Genomic DNA, 20,554 nt, shown 5'->3' with positions numbered 1-20,554 from the left:
AAGGAGCCTCATTTAAATCTATAAACACTTAAGTGTGAGAAAACAGGACTCACATTGCTTTTTTTAAAAAAAAGCAAAAAAAAAAGCCTCTACTTAATCTTGCCTTCTCTGTTGGAAGAATAAGCAGCACATAGCAGTCTATATGTCAAAACACTTGGTTACTTTTTTTTTAAGGGTTCAAATATTACACCAAACCTTTGGTTATGTGTGGTGGCATTTTTAATAAAATGTCTGAGAGAGCAAAAAAAACCTCCAAAATGTCCTGCTGTGTTGTCATAATCTCATTTTAATCTCATCCCTACAGCTCTAGGACCAGAATGTTATGTGAAATTTGTGTTACAGTGTGGAACGTGGATTTAGGTGGTGCAAAGTTAATTTACAAAGTAAGGATATCCTTATAAAAAAACACCCCTAAACCTGGAATGAAATTATTTTGAAAGAAGCTGTTTGGAGTTAAGGCCACCTTTGCATTTTAATGGGTAATTACTCTTGGCATCACCACCCGTGTATAACCAAAGTCCTCAGCACCCCTGGGGCACAGACGTAAATTTGGATTTAAAGACGGCGGTGCAGCTAATATTGAGGAAAGCCAATTTCCGTGGATCGGGGAGAAGAGAAATCCGAGGGTTTTGTCGCTGGCAGCAGCAGCGTGCATATAATCGATAAAGGAAAGGTTATTGCTGCTCCGGCCGCGCTCAGCGCTCGCAGCCGGCAGGAGAGGGCGGCAGAGAAACAGCTCCGGCTCCCGCACAGCACCCAAATTTCTAACGGGAGCCACAGCACATCGCAGCTCTCGGAAGCCAAATCCCCTTTCAAAACGGCAGCTTCAGCTGCACCCCCCCCCCTTTTTTTTTTTTTTTTTTTTCTTCCCTCCTTTAAAAAAAAAAAGTCCGCAACACTTTGAAAATGTCAAATTCCTGCGGCAGCCCAGAAGACGCGGGGAAGCAGCGAGGCAGAGATGGCAGGATAAGAAGGGAGGATGTGGATGATTCCCAGCCTGAGGGAAAGAGGCTGAAGCTGGGGAATGAAGCAGGGACCGGTGGAAAGGACAGGGAAGCAGCAGCAGAAGATGCAATAATGCCTTGCTCAGGCAGAGAAGAGCCCGTGCCCGAAGGAGGAGGTGAAGGCAAAAGTGTAAGTGAGCATCTTCAGTGGCTCAGGAAAGGGGGAAGGGCCGGGAGGTTACCTTTGAAATTGTCTGTCATCCTGAAGTTGGTAATTGGGCATCAGGAAGAGCAGGATGAATGAAATCGAGTGTCCCATCTCACTGAGATCATAAGCATGCTGCTCTTTAATTTCTCATCTTGCCTGCATGCTTTTTAGTGCAGGAGTGTGTGTTTTTATCTGGCTCTCACATCAGCTGCTTGCAAGATGTGTGTGTCAGAGGAGTGATTTCCTTTCTCATGGGGAGAAGGAATACTAACAGCTAAACTTGCTTTTACGCTCCCTATATCCATTTAGAAATTGGGTAAGGATGGGTGCATTGAATTGGACAGTTTGGGTTGTTTATCAGTCTGTCCATTCACACTTTGAAGTGCATCGATGTTGAGTAGCACTATTTTACAGCTGGGGATGGGGGTGCAGCCTCCGGGAGAGGAGAATAATTGGTGGTTAGAGATCTCATCTGGTGAGATTTTGCCAAAGAAGAGCTGCTGAGCAGTTGCCTGTATAAACATCAGCACTGGCAGATGTTTACATGAGGGTAACTTTGCTGCCTGGTTATTCAGCTCAGCTCCTGAGGCACAGCAGAGAGCTCGGGGAGAGCATCTGGATCCCCAGCCAGCTGAAGCTTTGCCCCCCCGGTGCAATTCAGGCCAGGTACTTTCCCTCCACACATCCTGGTGGCTTCCCTTGGTCAGAAATACAGGGGGAGGGTGGTGGGGACAGTGTCTGGGGTGGAGGATGTTTCTGTGTGAGTTGTCTTAGGGGGAAAGTGCAGCTGGAGAGCTCACTTAAGAGCTGCTGGAGGTTTCAGTGCACTGGTTTAATCCAGAAGTTTTCTGAAATGTGGGTTGTTTTCTCTCCTGGGGCTGATATCCTGAATTTACACATGCTTCTTCAAATGAGGAGCTAAGTAGATGCCCAGTGTTTCGGTAGGATTTACATTTTTAAGTCATTTGAAATCTAGTTTATTTGTCTTCTTGGTGGAAGGTCATCTCTAAATGCAACAGTTTTCCTGAGCTACAGAAGTATTTAAAATGTGTGTAGAGTGTTGGTTTGTTTATCCAAGCAGAAATCTTTTATCAAGCCCTGTAACTGCAGAGAGTTGCACTTTGCTCTGTGTTTTGGGATTCCAATGCTGTATGAAGTTAGGTTCTTTGTAACTCTCAGGCAGTGAAGTGCCACTCTTGTTCTTACACCACTCTGGCAGAGACTTATTTTCCCCAAAATTAAGTGCAAAATAAAGGCATGTTAATTGCCCAAATCACAACCCTCCCTTTTGTGGTGTTTTTTTTTTTTTTTTTTTTTGTTTTTTTTTTTTTTTTTTTTTGTTTTTTTTTTTACCTGGGAGTAAAGGTTTTAAATCCATTCTGCTTTGTGATAAATATCTAGAAGTGAACACCACTATGGGTTGGGGTAAAAGTCTTCTTGATCGTATGTGTCACTATAACACCTAATGAGGAAGTTACTGAAAAATAAGCCTTAATTGAATAAATTTACTTTATCTTTTAAAGCAGAATATATGAGAATGATGCCTGAATGATACCTGAATCCCTGGGCTCTGCCCCATCTGTGGGGCCTGGTTTAGCCCCTTATTTAGGTTCTGCTACTGCAGCAAAGTTCTGTGCTGGTTAATACCTGTCCTCTTTTTTTTTGGTTTTTTTGTCCTTTCAAGGACCTGGTATAGCTTCTCAGACTTTACATTCTGGCTTTTCATCAGGGGATTGTTAAAAATATTAACAAAGCAAATCAGTTAATGAATAATTATTTCACTGCTTCTCTTTCCAAAATCAATTCTTAAATAGTTTTTATAGTAAAATAATTGTTCTTATAGTAATTCTTAAATTAAACTGAGTTTGATTCAGAACTCATCAAAGCTCAATGAAGCTCTTCTTTCCCCTCACTGAGTGGATTCTGGCGTGGGATGTTGCACTACATTTTATATAAAGTTCCAGTAATATTTTCCTCCTTCCCTTTTAAATCTGTCTGATTGGAAGGCATTATTAGAAATTAATTAGGTGACACTTGAAATTCAGTTAACATTAAATTTTTTCTTAAAGCAGTAAAAGCTTGTTCAACAATGGCTGTAAGTGTCTGTCACCTTGCAGTGAGCAAGCTGCTGGGAAAGATGGACTGTGTGCCCTTAGGAAACACTGGAATGACTTCATTTCTGTGCTTAGAAGAATCTTTATTTTATAGGCATAGTGGTATGGGTAATCAATGCATGCATTGGAGGAACATTTCCTAATAGTCCATTATGTCTTCCACTTTAAAGAAGGACATTTAAAAGAAATTATAAGCTTTGACTCATTTTTGGACTCGTAATAAAAAATCAGCACAGTGTGTGTGCTGTTTCTCTGTTTATTCCATTGCTATTTGCCTCATCCAACATCATTCTTGGGTTGAGAAGGAAGAAATCTACCTTGGTCAGCTGATCCAGCTCATTATCCCACTTATTATGGAATCTTGGATTCTGGAGAATGCAGACACAATGTATATTTTATGCTCCTGGAGAGATGTGGGCATTTCCTTGGCATGCTGAGTTTGCAGCAGGAGCAGCTGCTGGGCACAGGTTGGTTGTGCAGAAGGATCTTTGTGCCCCTGGACAGAGCTCCCTCCCCTGCCTTGGCAAAGAGGGGCTGCATTTGGCAGCAGGAGCTGCAGTGCTTCCCTCAGGGCTGGGGACTGGTTAGTGCAGTAACAGGGTGTCTTGGTTTGGAAATACAGGTGTCTGCTAAAGAAGGCAGGAGCCTCCCCAGAAATGTAAAATGTAAACCCCCTCTCTCCAAATTATTACAATTTTGAAATTAGGGGGCTCTCAGGCAAAGATATGGGAGTAGGAATAACAGTTCTTTATTAGGAAAAATTAAAAACCAAAAGCAGTTATACAAAACAACACTGTCAGAGTCAGAGCAGGCCCTGGTATGTAGGGAGATAGAATATAAGTAAATAAAGGTAGTATAGAATGTAATCTTATGCCCTAAAGAGTTGCAGCTGAACCAATTACTAAAGATTAGCAGCAGGCCTGATGTTAACAGGCCACACCTGCAGCCAATAAGAAGAGTGCTATAAAAGAGTGGATTGGTTGGTTGAGGGGAACTGGAGTCAGTCCTAGAGGAGCTACCTACAAGAAACATCAAGGATGTACAAAACTCTGGCAATATGGAACCTTTGCAATATAATGTATTAGAACTTTTGAAATATAATGACAACACTGGCCCCCTGTGTGTCAGGGCGGTGTCCCAGCCCCATCCATGGGGGCTCAGCCCTCCTGCAGTGCCAGCTGTGGCTCTGCTGCAGCACGGATCCTGCACAAGGGGGGAGTTTTCCTCTGCAGCTCCAGGGCTGCTGCAGATGGGCCTGGGCTCCCTCTGGCCATGCAGGGCAGCAGAAAGCTGCTCCTCTGGCAATGCAGGGGGCAAAGGCTGCTGTGCTGTGCCAGGCTCAGATTGGATCCAGGTAGGAATGCTTGGCTCCTCCCCTGGGCGGGGCATCTCCCCATGGGATGCTGGGATTGGATCAGCCCTGCAGGGACACTCAGTGGCCATGGACAGCAGAGATCTCCTGGAGGGAGGGTTGGCTGGGGGAGAGAGAAAGAAAAAACTGCCCATGGATAGCAGAGAACTGCCCCAGCTCTGACAGATGGGACTAGAACACACACCTAAGACCCAGGAGTAAAACTCGAATTGTTAATTTAGGTATTTATTCAAATAATTTTCTTCCTGCCTTCTCTTTCTATTGCCTTCATTACAGTGAGGAAGCTGCTCATGGCAGGTATGGATCACTGAGTCCAAGGGCCTGGAGAACATCAGGGTGAAGCCTTTGGTACAAATGGAGGGGATGCAGTCTTTGTGAGATGCAACTTGAGAAATGTTTCACTTGGTGCAGATGGTGGGGAACTGGCCTTGGGGAGAGCCAGCGAGTCACTGCTTTTCATCAAGAGTTTGGGTAAAAGTCTTTAACCAGGAGAATTCCATCCCCAGCTGTGTGCCTGGAGGATGAGCACAGCTGTCAGCTCTGTGATGCCACAGCGTTGATTGTCACCCTACCCCTGACCACACTCTGGAAATTGTTAAATCAGGCTAAAGCTCTATTTCCTGAAATGGGAAGAGTATGAAGAATTAAACATGCAAGTTCTGACTTCTTCCTGGGCTGATAGACATGAGATAGACTCATAGTTAGCCACGAGTAACTCTGTGAGAATCATGAGTGATCATCAGGAGTGTAGATTCCTGTAATCCATGCACCCTTGTCTTTTAAGAATAGTACCTTTTTATCTCTCTTTAACCAACTCTTTGTGCGTATGCCTGGTGAAATTTTGTCGGATTTTGGTGCAGATATTTCTCTATCCACAAGACCTCCTTTGTTATGATCCAAACTTTCCCCTCATAAATATTTGTGCCAAGTTTAGAGAAGAAGACTAAATTTCCTGGCTTTGGTTTGACTTCTGTACTGTTCCCACAGCACACAGCTTCCTAAACTATGTTTTCATCTGTAATGCCACCTGAGCCAGGAGAGAGCTTGAACTTCTACCTTTTAAACAACTTTCAGAATTACTAGAAGGCATTTGTGAATTAATGTGCTGTTTTAATTTTTTTATTGCCTTTGTGAATGCTTAGAAAGGAGGGAAAGGTAGAAGTACTGTGAAGAAAAAAATGCAACTTTTTGTTGCTATCATCAGAAATAACAGCTTTATTCAGTTTTGGGACTGTCATGTTGTAAAAGAAAATATGAGGAAAGTATCTGAAAAAGTGCTTAGGACTTTTGTAGGAAGGGAAAACTGGTTTTGCTGATCAACTTTGAAGAATTGATTACATCAAACTTGTATTATGTGACAGATCCAACCTTCTAAATCTCAGATGTTGATGGAATTGTAAACCCAGTTTAGATGGGGGATGTTATGTGCTATGCAATGCCCTTGTCATTGCATAGAGAACAAATTGCACCTTGTCATTACTTTGAGTAATTCATGTGAGTATTCCTAAAGTGTGGAAGAACATACCTTGGAAGGCTGAGAAAGACACATTGAAAAGCTATTCATTTAGAAGGAGGAGAGGAAGGGTTTTTAGAGATGAGGATATGAGCTTGGAGCTTCAGCTCAAGACAAAATTCCCCTGTTTGAAGGATGGGTCTGGGTTCATGGTTCCAAATTAAAAGCTCTGTCAAGACCAGGTGTGGATGTAGGAACTGAGCCCCATCTGGATTCACTGCAGAAAATCCAGTGTGTGCCTTCAGCAGTGTCAGCTGCTGTCCTGGGAGGGCTTTGGGTGAAAAACAGAGACATTAGGAGGTGTTGAATTTGAGAATTAATCTTGATGAGTGAAATAAACATTTCTTATCTCTTATGTTTTGCTTGGGTTAAAGTAATTTTTGACTCAATAACTCAGGGCTTTTTCATTAAATACATGCATAAAACATAGAAGGAAGTGTAGGAATTGGATCTGAGGTCTGGCAGTTTGATCTTTCAGAGCACAAGGTTTCACTGTGTTAATGCAGTTTCTCAAACAGATTTTCTGGTTTAGGACATGTATTTGCTTTACAGTTGGTTTATTATAAAACCTGATTTGTGTGTGTATGGCATTGTGATCATGATTGCATTTATAAATATTATTTTAAAGAGAAAATATGTTTGAGAAGACAGGAACTGGAATGATGGGTTTGTCTGGGCTGAGAGTCCAATTTAAGGTGCTGATTTCTGACACCCAGCATTCTAAGCAGATTGAACCATTCTGCTGTCAAGGCTGTGCTTTAGTTCTTTTTCTCTTCTCTTTATAACAGTGTTTCAATCTATTGAGTTGCTGTTCTCCTCAGACATTATAGAATGGATGTGTTTTAGGAGAGCACCATAAATTTAGTGTGTTTTGAAGAGCAGAACACTTGGAATGTGTTGCAGACTGCATCTGCCTTTCCTGTCTTTCCTTTTTTGGGTCTGATTACCTAATTAGAGGATAACTTAAGGATTGAATCTATTGACTTGTTAGGCAGACTGTGATAGATGCTGGAATTACTGCTTTTGTTTTGATTCAGAGCACAATCAAGTTCTGTGATCCAGGACAGAGACATAATTATTTGCCTTTGGAAGTGGGAAGAAAGGAGATGATATATCTTTAGTAGTCAGGGGTGGTATTGATACAAGGTGCTGGAGTTCCTTCTACAGGAATATTTTCTAAATCAAAGTAGGGGAGCTTTGGTAGAAAGGTGTGGATAATTCAAAAATCTGTTTGGACTTGATTCCAAGAACAAGAACAAGTTGGAGGGAAATGTTCTCCCTAAAACTGATTCATCCTCCTTTTAACCTCTGGCTGGTGTCAGCAAGCTGTCAGCAAACAATGGCACTGCAGCCTGAGCAGGAATAACTGCAGCAAGGAATTGTCTGAGACAAGGCAGCAGCAGGAGACCCTCGTGAATGACCTTGTTTTGCCGTTTTTCCTGTAGCTGCACTAGATGGCAGAGGCTAAGTGTGCAAAGCTAAGGGCTTTGTGTGCATTATCCTATTATTTTGTCATGAGGGAATTTTAATTTAATTCAGCAAATAACTGCCTGTTTTCAACTAGCAATTTCTACCAAAGCAACATTGGCTAGTTGTGTTTACTCATTGGGAGTTCAATTTCACTGATAAGGAATATTCATGGAGCATTTCTATCCCAGTTTGAGTAATCAATTGCCTAATATTACAATTTTTGTAGAGTGACTGGAATATTACTTTTGATTGAAATTACAAATGCATTAAAATTCTCCAGAGTGCAAAAGAAGGCATTTGTGATCTATGTTGAATTAGAGGAGATATGAAATTAAGATATTGATATATTGCTCTTATTTGCTATGCTTTCTCCTTCTGCATGCCAATGTCAGCCAGGAAAATATTTTTATTTCAAGTCTCTGTGATTTAAAGATTAATAAAATTATGTGCTTTACTTTGGTTCTTTTCTAATATTTGCAGTCTTAGTCATTAGCTCTCACTACAACAATAAGGAATAAGCCCAGAAGCTATGCAAAAATTGAAAATGGAATCAGGCTGGTGCTTCCCTGGCTGTCCCTTTCCTGTGGAGTACTCAATGTTCAGACTCATTTGGGATGCATTATTACCAAAGAGTTCCCTATTTTGTTCCATTAAATTAGGCTGCAGGATCTGCTGCACTGCCACCCATGTAATTTCCCCCTCAGGAACGCACTTAATGTGTTCTGATGTTCTAATGCTTTCCCCACTGTGCACTTCCTAAACAGCCCAAGGAGTTACAGGCAGTCTTGTCTACAGCAGAAAGGATTTCATCCTTTAAATTCAGAGTACAGAAGGTTTACTTTTGATGGCTGTCTTGTGTTCTGATCTCTTTCCTTTAGGCACCTTAACATACCTTTAAAATGGGAATAACTGGTCCAGAGCTTGTGAGCCAGCTGGTCACTGCCAGCAAAATTCAAATAGCTTGGTGTAGGAAAATGCAACAGCTGAGTGACTTAACCTGGTGACTCTAAGTGCTAGATAATGAAGTAACTCTCAATTAATTGTACTGATAATTAATAAAAGTCCATCTAAGATTCACAAGTCAATGAGAAGTGTCTGCAGTCCTTGGTATTGATACTTTCATTCCAGGCTGAAAAGCAAAATTTGTTTAAATGGAAAAGATTTCCAGAGCACAATAATTCTTACACAATCTATTCTTTCACCTGCTGGTTTTTCCCTGCATGTTTCCAATATGTTGGAATATATTCCAATACATTGGACGCCAGCCCTTCTGCACAGGGATATGGCTTTAGGATCCCTAGGAAAGGACACAGCTCTGGTCTCTGATTTCATAAAAGAATCTTTTACTGAGTTGGTCAGTGGACAGAAGTGGAAAGGTGAGGTGGAGAAGCTCCTGGGTGTCCAAGGTTTTATGGCAAGGATTGTGCAGGATCCTAACAAGGATTGAGCAGGGACACCACGGAATCAGCCTTGGCATGGGCTAGAAGGGTTCTGTGTTTTCCCTTGAAGAGTTGAGCAAGGACACCACAGGGTCAGCCATGAGTGGATGCACTGAGGGGGCTCTACATTTCCCCAGCTCCTGTAATTACTTTGATGATATTGGTTACCCTGAAGTGTAATGACATGGTGAAAAATTAACAGATTCTTATGAAGTTTCCACTCTTTGTACTCTCTACGAATACTTTGGTAAATTCCTGGTTTAGCTGAGTTGTACTGTGCATTCAACATTATTTTCAGGGAATGTTATTTTCCACAAAATGAAGGCTAATCACAAAAAATAGAAATGGATTTAGTATGTAAAATTATGAAGTCACCACACTGAGATTGTCATAGTTCCTTGAGTTGGGCCACAACTAAATGGAAATTAAACATTCTTATCAATAATGCACTGGGGGAGTAACATCTGTTCTGAGATGCTGAGAGGTAGTTTTTTCATTCACTGAAATATTTATTTCAACTAAAAACTCTAATCTTTTCACTGTCTCCAGAGGGCAGAATCATTGACTGTTATGTTTAGGAACTGTCTGTGAATTACAAGAGTCCATATGAGATGGAAAGAATGCTGATGGAGCAATTAATCACTTTTTACTTAATTTAAAATAAATAATGACATTACAGAAAGCTGTTGCATTAGCTCAAAAACAAGAGACTAATTCTTGGAAAAGCAGCAGAACAGCATTTCTTTCTCTCACTATAGGCTAGTTTCCAGCTCTTGAAGGCACAAAACCAATAGTTTTTGGTGATGTGGCAATATTTTCTTCTAATTAGCCAGTGTTGTGTTACACATGTTACATAAAGGTTGCTGCTCCTGGCCACCCATGTTCAGATCCTTCTTAGATTTCAAGGCTAGAATTGACTGCTAGACCCTGCTTTCTGGTAAAAGTTAATTCCATCTTCCTAAATTCTGTTTGAGCTAGAAAATGGATTTTTTTACAAAAACAGCCACTGTTGATTAAAGGCTTCAGGTCACGAACAATTCCTCAAGTCTCCAGGTAAATTTCTTGCTGTAGATAATTATTCTTAGAATAAAAATATAAATCCTTGCCTGGAGTTGGAATTTGCCCAACTGCTCATCCCAGCCTGAGTGGATTGTTTTGCACCAGATGTTATTGACTCCCATGATGGGAATAAACTCATTTCCTCCTCCTGGATAAGCCAAGCATCTGGATCCATGTGCTTTGTTTTCCATCCTGCAGGTCTGTGCTCCCCATCTGAAATAATTCATCCGTGCCCTCGCTGCCTCTTTGCAAGTTCAACATTTTTGCAGAAAGCTGATTCTGCTGGATGTCCCCTGTTAATATATCAATGGTTTAGGTATTGCTCTGGCCTGGGCTCCAGGTTCATTTACCAACAGCTGCCAATGCCACTAAACATTCTGTGTTTGCCCACATGGAAGTGTATTTTTGTCTGACAAGCCCAGATTTATGACTGCAATTTGATTAAAATTGTCTGAAAATTACCAATGCCTTGATTTATACATACTTGCTTTCCAATTCACTGGGAAAAAAAAATCACTGAATAATATTCATGGAAGAACAGATCCTTGTGGGATGTTAATTGCAGAGGCATCTTAATTGGAATGACTTTGCTCCTGCTCCTTTTGTTTTTTCTCCCCTATCTGCTCAGTTTTAATTCATTTAAAAGTGTCCTGTGTAGCTGTGCACACAAACCAACATGGAGGTGGTATGTTAGCACTTCAGAATGATTGCTCAATTTTGATTAAAAAAAACCGTTATGTAACTGAGGCAAAAAAAGCAAAACTAAATTAATATCTTGTTATCTGTTGACAAATGAATTTTCCCCCACCCAGTGATAACTTTTTAAGACCCTTAATCTTCCCAGCTGAGAGGTCAGTTTGGATAATTGTGACTCAGACCCTCTGTGGTGCCTTGGGACTGGGTGTCTGGAAGCTGCTGAGGCTGCTCCCCTGGGGCTGTGTGCAGTGTGCTGTGTTAGCAGGGAAGCTTTTCACCGAAGCAAAATGAGCAAAGAACCCCCAGAAAAAGCCCCGCTGTGTGGCTGCAATAAATTCTGGGTCTGCAGCTGCCTGGTCACTGCAGGGGAGGGTGTGATGGTGCTGGGAAGGGAGCAGGAAAACCCCAGTGCCCTGTTTGCTGCAGTGGGATTGATTAATTGATGTCTGAATGCCAGGGACCAGAAATCTCCCCCTGGAAGGGTCTGGAATCACCCCTGGGGGCTCTGGGCAGGCACAGCAAGGTCAGGGACCATCAGCAGGCCGAGGGGGAGTTGGCACAGCTCTGACTCTTTGTTGGCACCTCTGATGGAGAATGGGGCTTGTAGAGGTGGAGAGAAAAAATTTCTGCCTGGAAAATGTGCCCAGATGTCTGAATTGTCACTGCTGCCTTAGGTGCAGATGTGTGGGTGTGACCTCCTCTGACAGGGCAGGCTGGCACTGCAAACCAGCTCCAGTGTCTGCAGCAGAGAAATCTGTGTTCCAAAAAATCTGTCCCAATATTTGGTAATTACTAAATGAACTGAGAGGACTAGAAGTGCCTTTTTTGAGGCACTTTGGGAAGTTTCACAGCTTTGTTCAGCTGGAATTCTGCTGCAGGGTTCTGGCCTGAGAGGTTGGCAGCAAGATCAGAGAGCTGATCAAAGGTGTCTCAGTGTGCATCTGCACAGACAGGTCACGTCCCAGAATAACACAGGGGGCTCTGAAACCCAAACCAGGTGCTGAGGCCATTATCCCATTGCCTCAAGTGAGGGCACAAATCAATGCTTCACCCTCACTGTCCTTTCTGCAGCTGTTTTTAGAATCTTGGTGTGAAAAATGTGTATTTTATGATTGGCTTTTCACAAATATTAAATTGAATATTATGTGTGTTATGTTAGAAAGTTATGCTGTATTTTCTTAAGTAGTATGTTTAATATAGTTCTGGGTTATAACATAAGGTTAAAATTGAAACTATGCTATATAGGATACTTTTTTCCCTAAAGAAGGGACTTGCACTGAGATAGCAGCCACAGGACACCTCAGTCTTTCAGAGAATTTATTGCTGTCTCATCAGAAGAGATGAACTTCTTCCTGCCTTGCTCAACCATGACGACGCCATTAGGATTCAGAGGAAGAAGCTGACACTGACCAGACAGAATCCTTTGTTTGAATGGAATTTATGCATCATGTATGAGGTGTATGAATATGCAACAGGTTATTACTTTTAAGGGTTAATCCTCTGTTAACATGTGTCCTTTTCTGGGCTTATGCTGCCCTGAAAAAGGTACCCGGACTGTCCATAACTCTTTGTCTCTATTGTCTCATATTGTCCTAATCCAAATGGTCCAAATTATTATTACTCTAATTATATTATTATTTTTATAACCATTTTATTACTATTAAACTTTTAAAATTTTAAAAACAAGTGAATGTCGTTTTTCACACTGCTATTTAGGAACCCTCTTGACTCTCTCCTTTCCTCCTCCCCTCAGCATGCCCTGTCCTTCAGTGTCGCCCGTCAGGGTGGGTCGGTAGAGCAGGAGACTGTAAATCTCAGGGTGGTGGGTTGGAGCCCCAGGTTGGGCTGTAAAGGCTGATCAAAACTGTAAATCTCAGGGTGGTGGATTCAAGCCCCACATTGGATTGTAAAGGCTGATCTCTGTGGGGCCTCTGAGGGCCCAAACCGCCTGGCTCTGGGCCCTCGCCCCTTGCAGCTTCTACAAGGACAAAAGGAAAAGGCTCGAGGTGCTCTTTCCTCTTGGGACCAAAGTCCTACTTTATTCCTGAAAAGAAGTTATCTGGGGTCAAGGTGAGGTCCCAGAGGGAACAAGAGGCTGAAATGGTTGATGGTGGAAGGCTTTAAACCCAGAGGAATGAGGGACGGAGGAAGAGGCCCACAGCCCAGGGGATACTGGTGAGGTCTCTGGCGTCGAGATGATCTTGAGGTGTTGGAAAGTCTCTTTTTCCCAGCCCTGAGACCGAAGAAGAAGACAGTATTCATCAGCTCTTCTTCTCAAGGTTGTTTACTTGCTCTTATCTCATACCTTGTCTTTCTGACCCACTGAGGTCTGTCCAGCAGGTCAGGTTGAAGCACACTTGACTCTCTCCTTTCCTCCTCCCCTCAGGGCGGTGTTATCTTTTTATACTAAAAACGATATGTACTTTATTTACAATAATTTTCCAATACCTATCACCTATGTTAGACTCTTTTAGTAGTTTGTTGGACTCTTAGTAGTTTGGCTCTACTCTAAACCAATCCAAAAGTTCCACCATCACAACAGATAATGGAGGACAAGAAGGAGAAGGAGAAAGACAGAACACTCCCACATTCCTCCATCTTGCCTCTTGAACTCCCATTCTAAAAAACCCAAAATACTACTTTTCCACCTTGTGATAAATTTACGAACATTCTACTCAAACCCTTGTGGCTTGTAACTCCTGGCGCAAAGCTGGTAATGGTTTCCATGGGTTAAAATTGAAGGCACAGGTGTTTTTGACTCCGTGCCAAGGTTTCTGAGCCCCCTGGCAGGGTCTGGAGCCCTCAGGGCAGGCAGAGGAATGTTCTGGGTTCCTGCAGGATACCAGTGAGGGGAGAAGCAAACCAGGGAGAGATCACCTCCACTGGGGCTGAGGTGGGAGAGACTGACCATGAACCCAGTGCAAAACAACTAAAGAAACTATTTAGTGCAATGCTACAGTTGTGTGGTTCTGGCCTGAGAGGTTGGCAGCAAGATCAGAGAGCTGATCAAAGGTGTCTCAGTGTGCATCTGCACAGACAGGTCACGTCCCAGAATAACACAGGGGGCTCTGAAACCCAAACCAGGTGCTGAGGCCATTATCACACTGCCTCCAGTGAGGGCACAAATCAATGCTTCGCCCTCACTGTCCTTTCTGCAGCTGTTTTTAGAATCCTGGTATTTAGGAACCCCCTTGGCTGTCTCTTTTCCTGCCTCCCCTCCGTACCCCCTGTCCTTTGGTGTCCCCTCTCCCAGGGTGGGTTTGGTGATCAGGAGCCAGCACAGCTCTCAGGCTTCTGCCTCTCACCTGAGACTTTGGGAGCTGCAAGAAAAAGCTGCTAATTAGAGAAAGGACTCGCTTTCTACTTCCATCCCCTGGAAGCCTCTTCATCCAAGCCTGTTCATCTACATGATATGAATATTTTAATTTCCTTGAGTGACTAAGTGTGGGAATGTTCCTCTCTCAGGGTCAGCAAATGTGGTGGTGATCACAGGGGTCCCAGGACAAGGGAAGAGATGAGAATCTTGATTCCATGTTTCAGAAGGCTGATTTATTATTTTATGATATATATTATATTAAAAGAAAATTATATATTATTAAAACTATACTAAAGAATAGAAGAAAGGATTTCATCAGAAGGCTAGCAAGGAAAATAAAGGAATGAATAATAAAACCTTGTGACTGCTCATAGCCTCAACACAGGTGGCTGTCATTGGTCATCAAGTAAAAACAATTTCACATGCTGGGTAAACAATTCTCCAAATCACATTCCAAAGCAGCAAAACATGGAGAAGCTGAAGCTTCTCAACTTCTCAGGAGAAACAATCCTAACAAAAGGATTTTTCAGAAAATATGTCTGTGACAATTAAGGAGCTGAATTCCAAACCTGATTTTATTGTATTGTTGCACTGTCAATTTGCTTTCTTCTATTTTGCTTTATTATTATAAACATTAAATAGCCATTCTACCTTCCCACTGTAAATGCTGGAAGGCTGCAGTGGGAAAGGAAAGCAGCCAGCACTACCTGCTTAGTGGGAATTAAATAATTAAACAAAGGAATAAAAATAATTAATAAAATAAAATAAATGAATAAATAAATATTTATTATATTAATTAATAAATAAAACATATAAAGGAATTAAATAATTTCACAAAGGAATAAAAATAATTAATAAAATAAAATAAATGAATAAATCAAAATTTATTATATTAATTAAATAAAAACAGATAAAGGAATTAAATAATTAAATAAAGGAATGAAATAATCCTGAAGCTGATTGCTATCACTTCTCATGTTCTTTAGGCCATACCTGTTATAGGGGAAAAAGAATAAATTAGTTTCTGTAAGAATGAGGACAGTTGTATCTGTGGGGACTCAACTGCCAAATGTCACCTTAAGCATTATAAAATTTGCCAAGAGATTAACACTAAGAAATACAAGAAATTGTACAATTAGCATGAGAAAAGTGTGTGTATATATGGAAACTCTCTAAATCTTCTAAGAAATATGTGGGATTTATCATAAAGCTACTCTTGGATTACCAAGTCCAAGTATTAAATTGTAAGTAAACCTCTTTTTTTTTTCCTTCACATCATGAATTTGCCTTCAATAATATTATAAAAGTAGCAATTTTAGATGAAGCTTTTCTGTTAACTTCTACATTTTAAGCAGTTTGGGTGATATTTTAGTGACAGATTTATCTGTAAGACTGCAAACAGGAATGTAAGCTGCTACACAAGTATGTAAATGAAAAGCAGAACTTTTAGTAAAGCTGAGTTTCTGAAATAATTCCATCACTTCAGCTGTACAGAATTTCAAGAATAAACCAAAATGTTAATGAGAGACTTGATTCAAAAACTGGAGACTTAGAAGCATTGATACTTGCATGAAAGAAAATTCTTTTAAATCAAGGGAAGTTTTAAATGGATTGCCAGAGCAGCCTTTACTGTGACAAATGGTTTTGTTTATCCTGTTTATCAATAACCTTTTGAGTTCTGCTTGCCAGGCAGGTGAGCTCACAGCACTGGTGGCCTCACCTCCTATTTCAGCAAAACCTGGCATGTGCAGCTGCTGGCACTGAGTGGGGATCATTTACTTCTTTTCAGTGGACTTACAAAATAATTTTAGGAACTTTAAGAGCATTTGAAGCAGGATGAATTTGAGGACTTCATAGGGATTTGACTTGATTTCTTTTTTTGAGCAGGGTTGGAGGACAAGTGCTAAAATATTCCTGTCACTATTTGGAATGTTCTTTGAAGGGAAATTTTAATTTTTACTGAGATGAAGACTGAATGTCCATTTTGCACAAGTTTCTCATTCTCTTCTTCCATTGCTCTTTATAAAAGATTTAGATGGTTTGGGAAGCTCAAGTAAACACTTGGAACTATTACAGCAAGACAATCTTGACATAACTTATTCAGCATCAATTACTGGTGTGTGTCTGCTTTTCAGACCTGTGTGGTGGCATTGATGGGCTCTCTGTGCACAGGCCTCATCTTCATAAAAAAGGCTCCATCCATCTGTGAAGTGGTGAACCAGATGCAATTAGCATTTTTAAAAAGAATTCACAGTAATAGCATATTTCTGAGTTTGCATTTTCTTTGAGGCTTCAGCTATGTAAGTACAACACTTCTGTTTATCGAAGGAAAAAACAATGTGCTGCACAACCCAAAGCAAAACAGTTTGAAAAGCCATTTTTGGAATAAAACATGTGTGGAAGCAATGAATTAAAAAATGATGATAAATCAGCTAAAACAACAAAAAAAAAAAAAAACCCTGGATGCTCAGGTCCTGGCAGTCCATCCCCTGCAGGCAGGCTGCTCCCAGGGCTGTGCTGGCAGCTCTGGGCTGGGCATGTTCTCCCCAGGACAGAAGGGAGATTTTGCTGCTCTTGAGTAGCTCCTCGTTCACAGAATGTGGTGGTGTTTGAGGGTCCCCAGTACTCCATGTTTCAGAATGCTGATGTGTTATATTGTGATATACATTATATTAAAAGAAAAGAATATACTAAAACTATACTAAAGAAAGAGAAAGGAGACATCAGAGAGCTGGAAAGGAATGAATAGTAAAATCTTGTGACTGGCCAGAGAGTCTGACACAGCTGGACTGTAATTGGTCATTAATTAAAAACAATCCACATGGAACCAATCAAGGATGCACCTGTTGGTTAACAACTTCCAGACCACATTCCACAGCCATCAAATAGTTGTTGTTCACATTTATTTTCTGAGGCTTCTCAGGAGAAAAATCCTCACAAAAGGATTTTTCATAAAACTTCACAGTGACAACAGAAAGTGTCTGACTTTATGTGCCCAAACCCCCCTGAGTGTTAACGCAGTTTTTAAACTCATCATAAATTCTATGGTCACCCCTGTTTTGCCTTACTTGTGCCATCACCTGCCTCTGTGCTATTTACAGAGTCAGAAAGGCATTTCTAAGTGTTTTTTTCTTGCTTTTGTTCTTCCACACGGTTGTAGAGTCTAATTTGGCTCTCCATCACTAAGGAGGGCAGGTTTGTGAGGTCACACAGAAGGGAACACAGCTCCTCCCACAGGCTCTGGTTTGGTCTCAGATTCACTTGTGCTTTTTGGCACTGTGCAAGTTCCCCTTCAACCAGTCGTACTTAAAACTCACTTTAAAATAAGGTGGATGTGCTCTTATCCTCAAAGTCAGGTGGCTTTTTCATTGCTCTGATGAGGAGGAGAGCAAATCTTGGGCACGCTGCAGCAGAATCCGATTTTTCCCTCTGGGTCACAGGTGGGTGAAGAAAGTCCTGTCACAGTCTGGAACTGCAGCAGGGTGCTTCCAATAAAGGGTATTTTGGATCATGCTTGGTGTGTGGGGAAAATAATATCAGGAAACTTGGTGGAAAACTTCAGCAGGCTCTGGGTGAGGTGGTTTCCAGGATTCTAGTATTAAAAGATTGATGCAAATACCTCTTCACTCAAACCATGGTTCCAACCTGCTCACTGCCTTGTCAAGGAGTTGCCTTCTGCAGCTTTTGGTCTTCATTTCCAAGTCCCTTTAGGTCTCTGCCTGCAGGATTGATTTCTTTGTTCCATTCAGAGGCAAAATGAGCTGTCCCTGCACAGCACTGGCAATGCTGACAGGCAGTAGCTGATATCTGAGAGCATGACTGCTTCAAGTTTAGTGTTCATCTGCCAGCAGGTTAAAATTAATCTCTGGTTCCTCAGTCAGGCAGCAGGAGAGCATTTGGTTGTGTTAAAACTCAGCTGAGTAACTGAGAGGAATCCTGAGTGCCACGTGCTCCCACAGCTCAGGGGGATGTGTTAGAGCATCATAGAAACACCACCTGCTCTGAATATTTGCTGATCTATGAAGCCACTTTATTACTCAGGTGTCTAACAACATGCAAATGTGTGTATTAACAGCTCCTGTGCCATAAAAATGGCAAGTTTATAACTCTGCACTTTATAGACCTCGTAGAATCCAGTTAGCAAAGTGTGCTCTGTTGGAAAACAAGATTACAAATCAATTACTCTTTGCTTGACACAGCTCAGATCTCTTTCCTGAGATCCTTGTTCAGCTGACACTGGGAAAATGAACATGCCTGGGAGTGTGACCTATTATTCAGAGGGAACTGCAGGCTAATGGCACTTTTGATCATTGAGGAATCTATTATTTTTTGACCTGCAAGACAGCCTAAATGGCCCACTTTTATAAAGGAAATTTATAGGTTTGTGAGATCAAACACTCAAGCCCTTCTTAGCTGGGAAGTGCAGGCCAATCTTAGATGCAGAAACACAGGAATTTTCATCAACCCCCTCTCCTTTGCTGCAGTTTATTCCCTAGGGGGGAAAAATGCAGAAGAGCTGATTTCAGGAAAGCAACTGCACCTTTCCTAGCAGAAGCAATTTATCAAAATACTACTTTGAAGGATGGCAAGGATTCAGTGGTACTGAACCCTCCTTGTGGTGTATAAAAACAGAGATCAAATCTGATTTGGTGGTTAGGGTTCAAAGATTCTCAGAGCAGACTTCAGGCTCACAGATTTTCTGTTTTCCTCGAATATTGAGCTCTAAGAGGAGGGGGTGGCCCCACAATCAGGCTGTGGGTATCACTGGAGTTGCCATATGGTGTGTGATCTTTGCTCTTGGAACTTTTGTTTTTCAGTGTGTGTGCTTTTTCCTGCAGAGTAATAATGCTTGGGGATTTACTGTTTATTTTTATTCCTCAGGTTTAATATTGCAGCAGAAATCTATAGCTGACATTCACCATGTTATTAAGCAAACGTTTCATATGAGCTGTGGTTTATTTTTGCTTTGAGTGACATGACCATACTTTCTTTTAAAACTCAGTGCAAATAAAATCTCTGGATTTAATATTCTTTTTTTTCATTTTTTCCCCCCTCTTTAAATTTTTTTTTCTTTTCCCTGCTATTGAATAGGGAAGTCACTTCAGGTCCTTGCTATTTAGTATTCATTTGGGGGTGGTGTCTGCAAAATCCTCTTTTTAGAAATTAAATATGGCTCTCATATTATAACAGGCACTTTGCATCTAACACAAAATCAAAAGAAGTCAGTAATGAGATTCTTGTTGCATTTATACACCCATTGTTTCTTGTTTGAGTAAAATTTAAACAGACTTTTTTTCTTCTCAGTATTGGGCTTTGCACTTGACAATATAAGAAATTTTTTGTATTGTGTTGCTATTTCTTTGCAGTGATGTTAGGACTGGTATGAACGCATCTTCTCTTGTTAAAGAATACATATCTTGTATAAAACTGTGAGCATCTGACAATTTAATGTTAGTTTCTGAGTATGACAGGCCCTCAGCCTGAATTAAAGGCATTTTTAGGTAATGGGACTACAGATATCTAAAGAGAAATAAGTGTCGGTATTTCTTAAGCTTTATTGTTATCATTATTATTATTTATTTGTTTATTTATTTCTATGTATAGATATTCCTCTAAGTGCTGCAAAAGCCTGAATCCTACATCTCTGGTACATAAGAGTTGGAAAATGTTAAAGTACATATAGAAATATATTTTCATCATAATAAATCTTGCTTTGACTCATTGGTATGCAAGCACCACGTAGTTAAAAGTAATTGAAATGCTCTGCCAGAGGAGGTGTGAACCAACAGTGACTGCTCCTCGTGTTCTGCTCTGCAGTGTGGTCTAGGAGCTGCTCTGAATTCTGTCTTTGACCTGCACAAAATGAGCAGCAGCTGCCATTTTATCACACCACACCTGAATTTTAAATGCTGCTAATTAGTCAATATTAAGCTAATAATGATGCAGCAGTAAACACTGCTGGATATATCCAAGTGAATGTTGAATTTTGGTGAATAGGCATCATACACACACACCACAGAGGCAACAACTTCCTACCCTGGTTTGTGGCTAAGAGCATTCAAGGATTCCATGTGTTCTTTCAGCGATGTGAAACATCTCTGAATTTAGTTTTTCTATGAAAATAATGCTGGACCTAACCAAATAATCTGTAATTAGTGAGGTGCTCTGTCTATATCCTTTGTGTAGTTCTTTAGTTTGTTTGTTAAGATGTCTTGGACTAAGTGTGTTAATTGATGAAATTGGACATTGTGCTGCATTTGAGCTGATAGAAACAGGGAACTCCTGCTCTGCAACAGTGAGTCCTACACTGAACCACATTCAGCATATATTTAAAATGTAGCATTTTTTCAGTTTTGGGTTTCTGTAAGCTATGACCATCACTGAATTTGTTGAAGAATGAATTAAGGGCATTTTTATGTTGTG

General features: G+C 41.0%; 1 protein-coding gene across 23 annotated transcripts in view; it reads left to right on the top strand.

Annotated features, from left to right (window-relative positions):
- Positions 1 to 866: 866 nt before the first annotated feature.
- The window catches only part of RBFOX1 (RNA binding fox-1 homolog 1), a 1,150,782-nt gene continuing 1,131,094 nt past the window's right edge, over positions 867 to 20,554 (top strand). For 4 of the 23 annotated variants that reach the window (XM_074553021.1, XM_074553019.1, XM_074553018.1 and 1 more), the window contains exon 1: positions 880 to 1,134. In XM_074553021.1, the coding sequence (XP_074409122.1) occupies positions 907 to 1,134 (228 nt within the window). In that variant the 5' untranslated portion in view covers positions 880 to 906. Of the gene's footprint in view, positions 1,135 to 20,554 lie in introns of all 23 variants that reach the window. The other 19 variants (XM_074553010.1, XM_074553007.1, XM_074553009.1 and 16 more) reach the window with 13 other exon arrangements.

This window comes from Zonotrichia albicollis, chromosome 16 (assembly GCF_047830755.1).
Source record: "Zonotrichia albicollis isolate bZonAlb1 chromosome 16, bZonAlb1.hap1, whole genome shotgun sequence".
Lineage (NCBI taxonomy): Eukaryota > Metazoa > Chordata > Aves > Passeriformes > Passerellidae > Zonotrichia > Zonotrichia albicollis.
The sequence above is the reverse complement of the archived record's forward strand: the minus strand, read 5'-3'. Positions and strand labels throughout refer to the sequence as shown.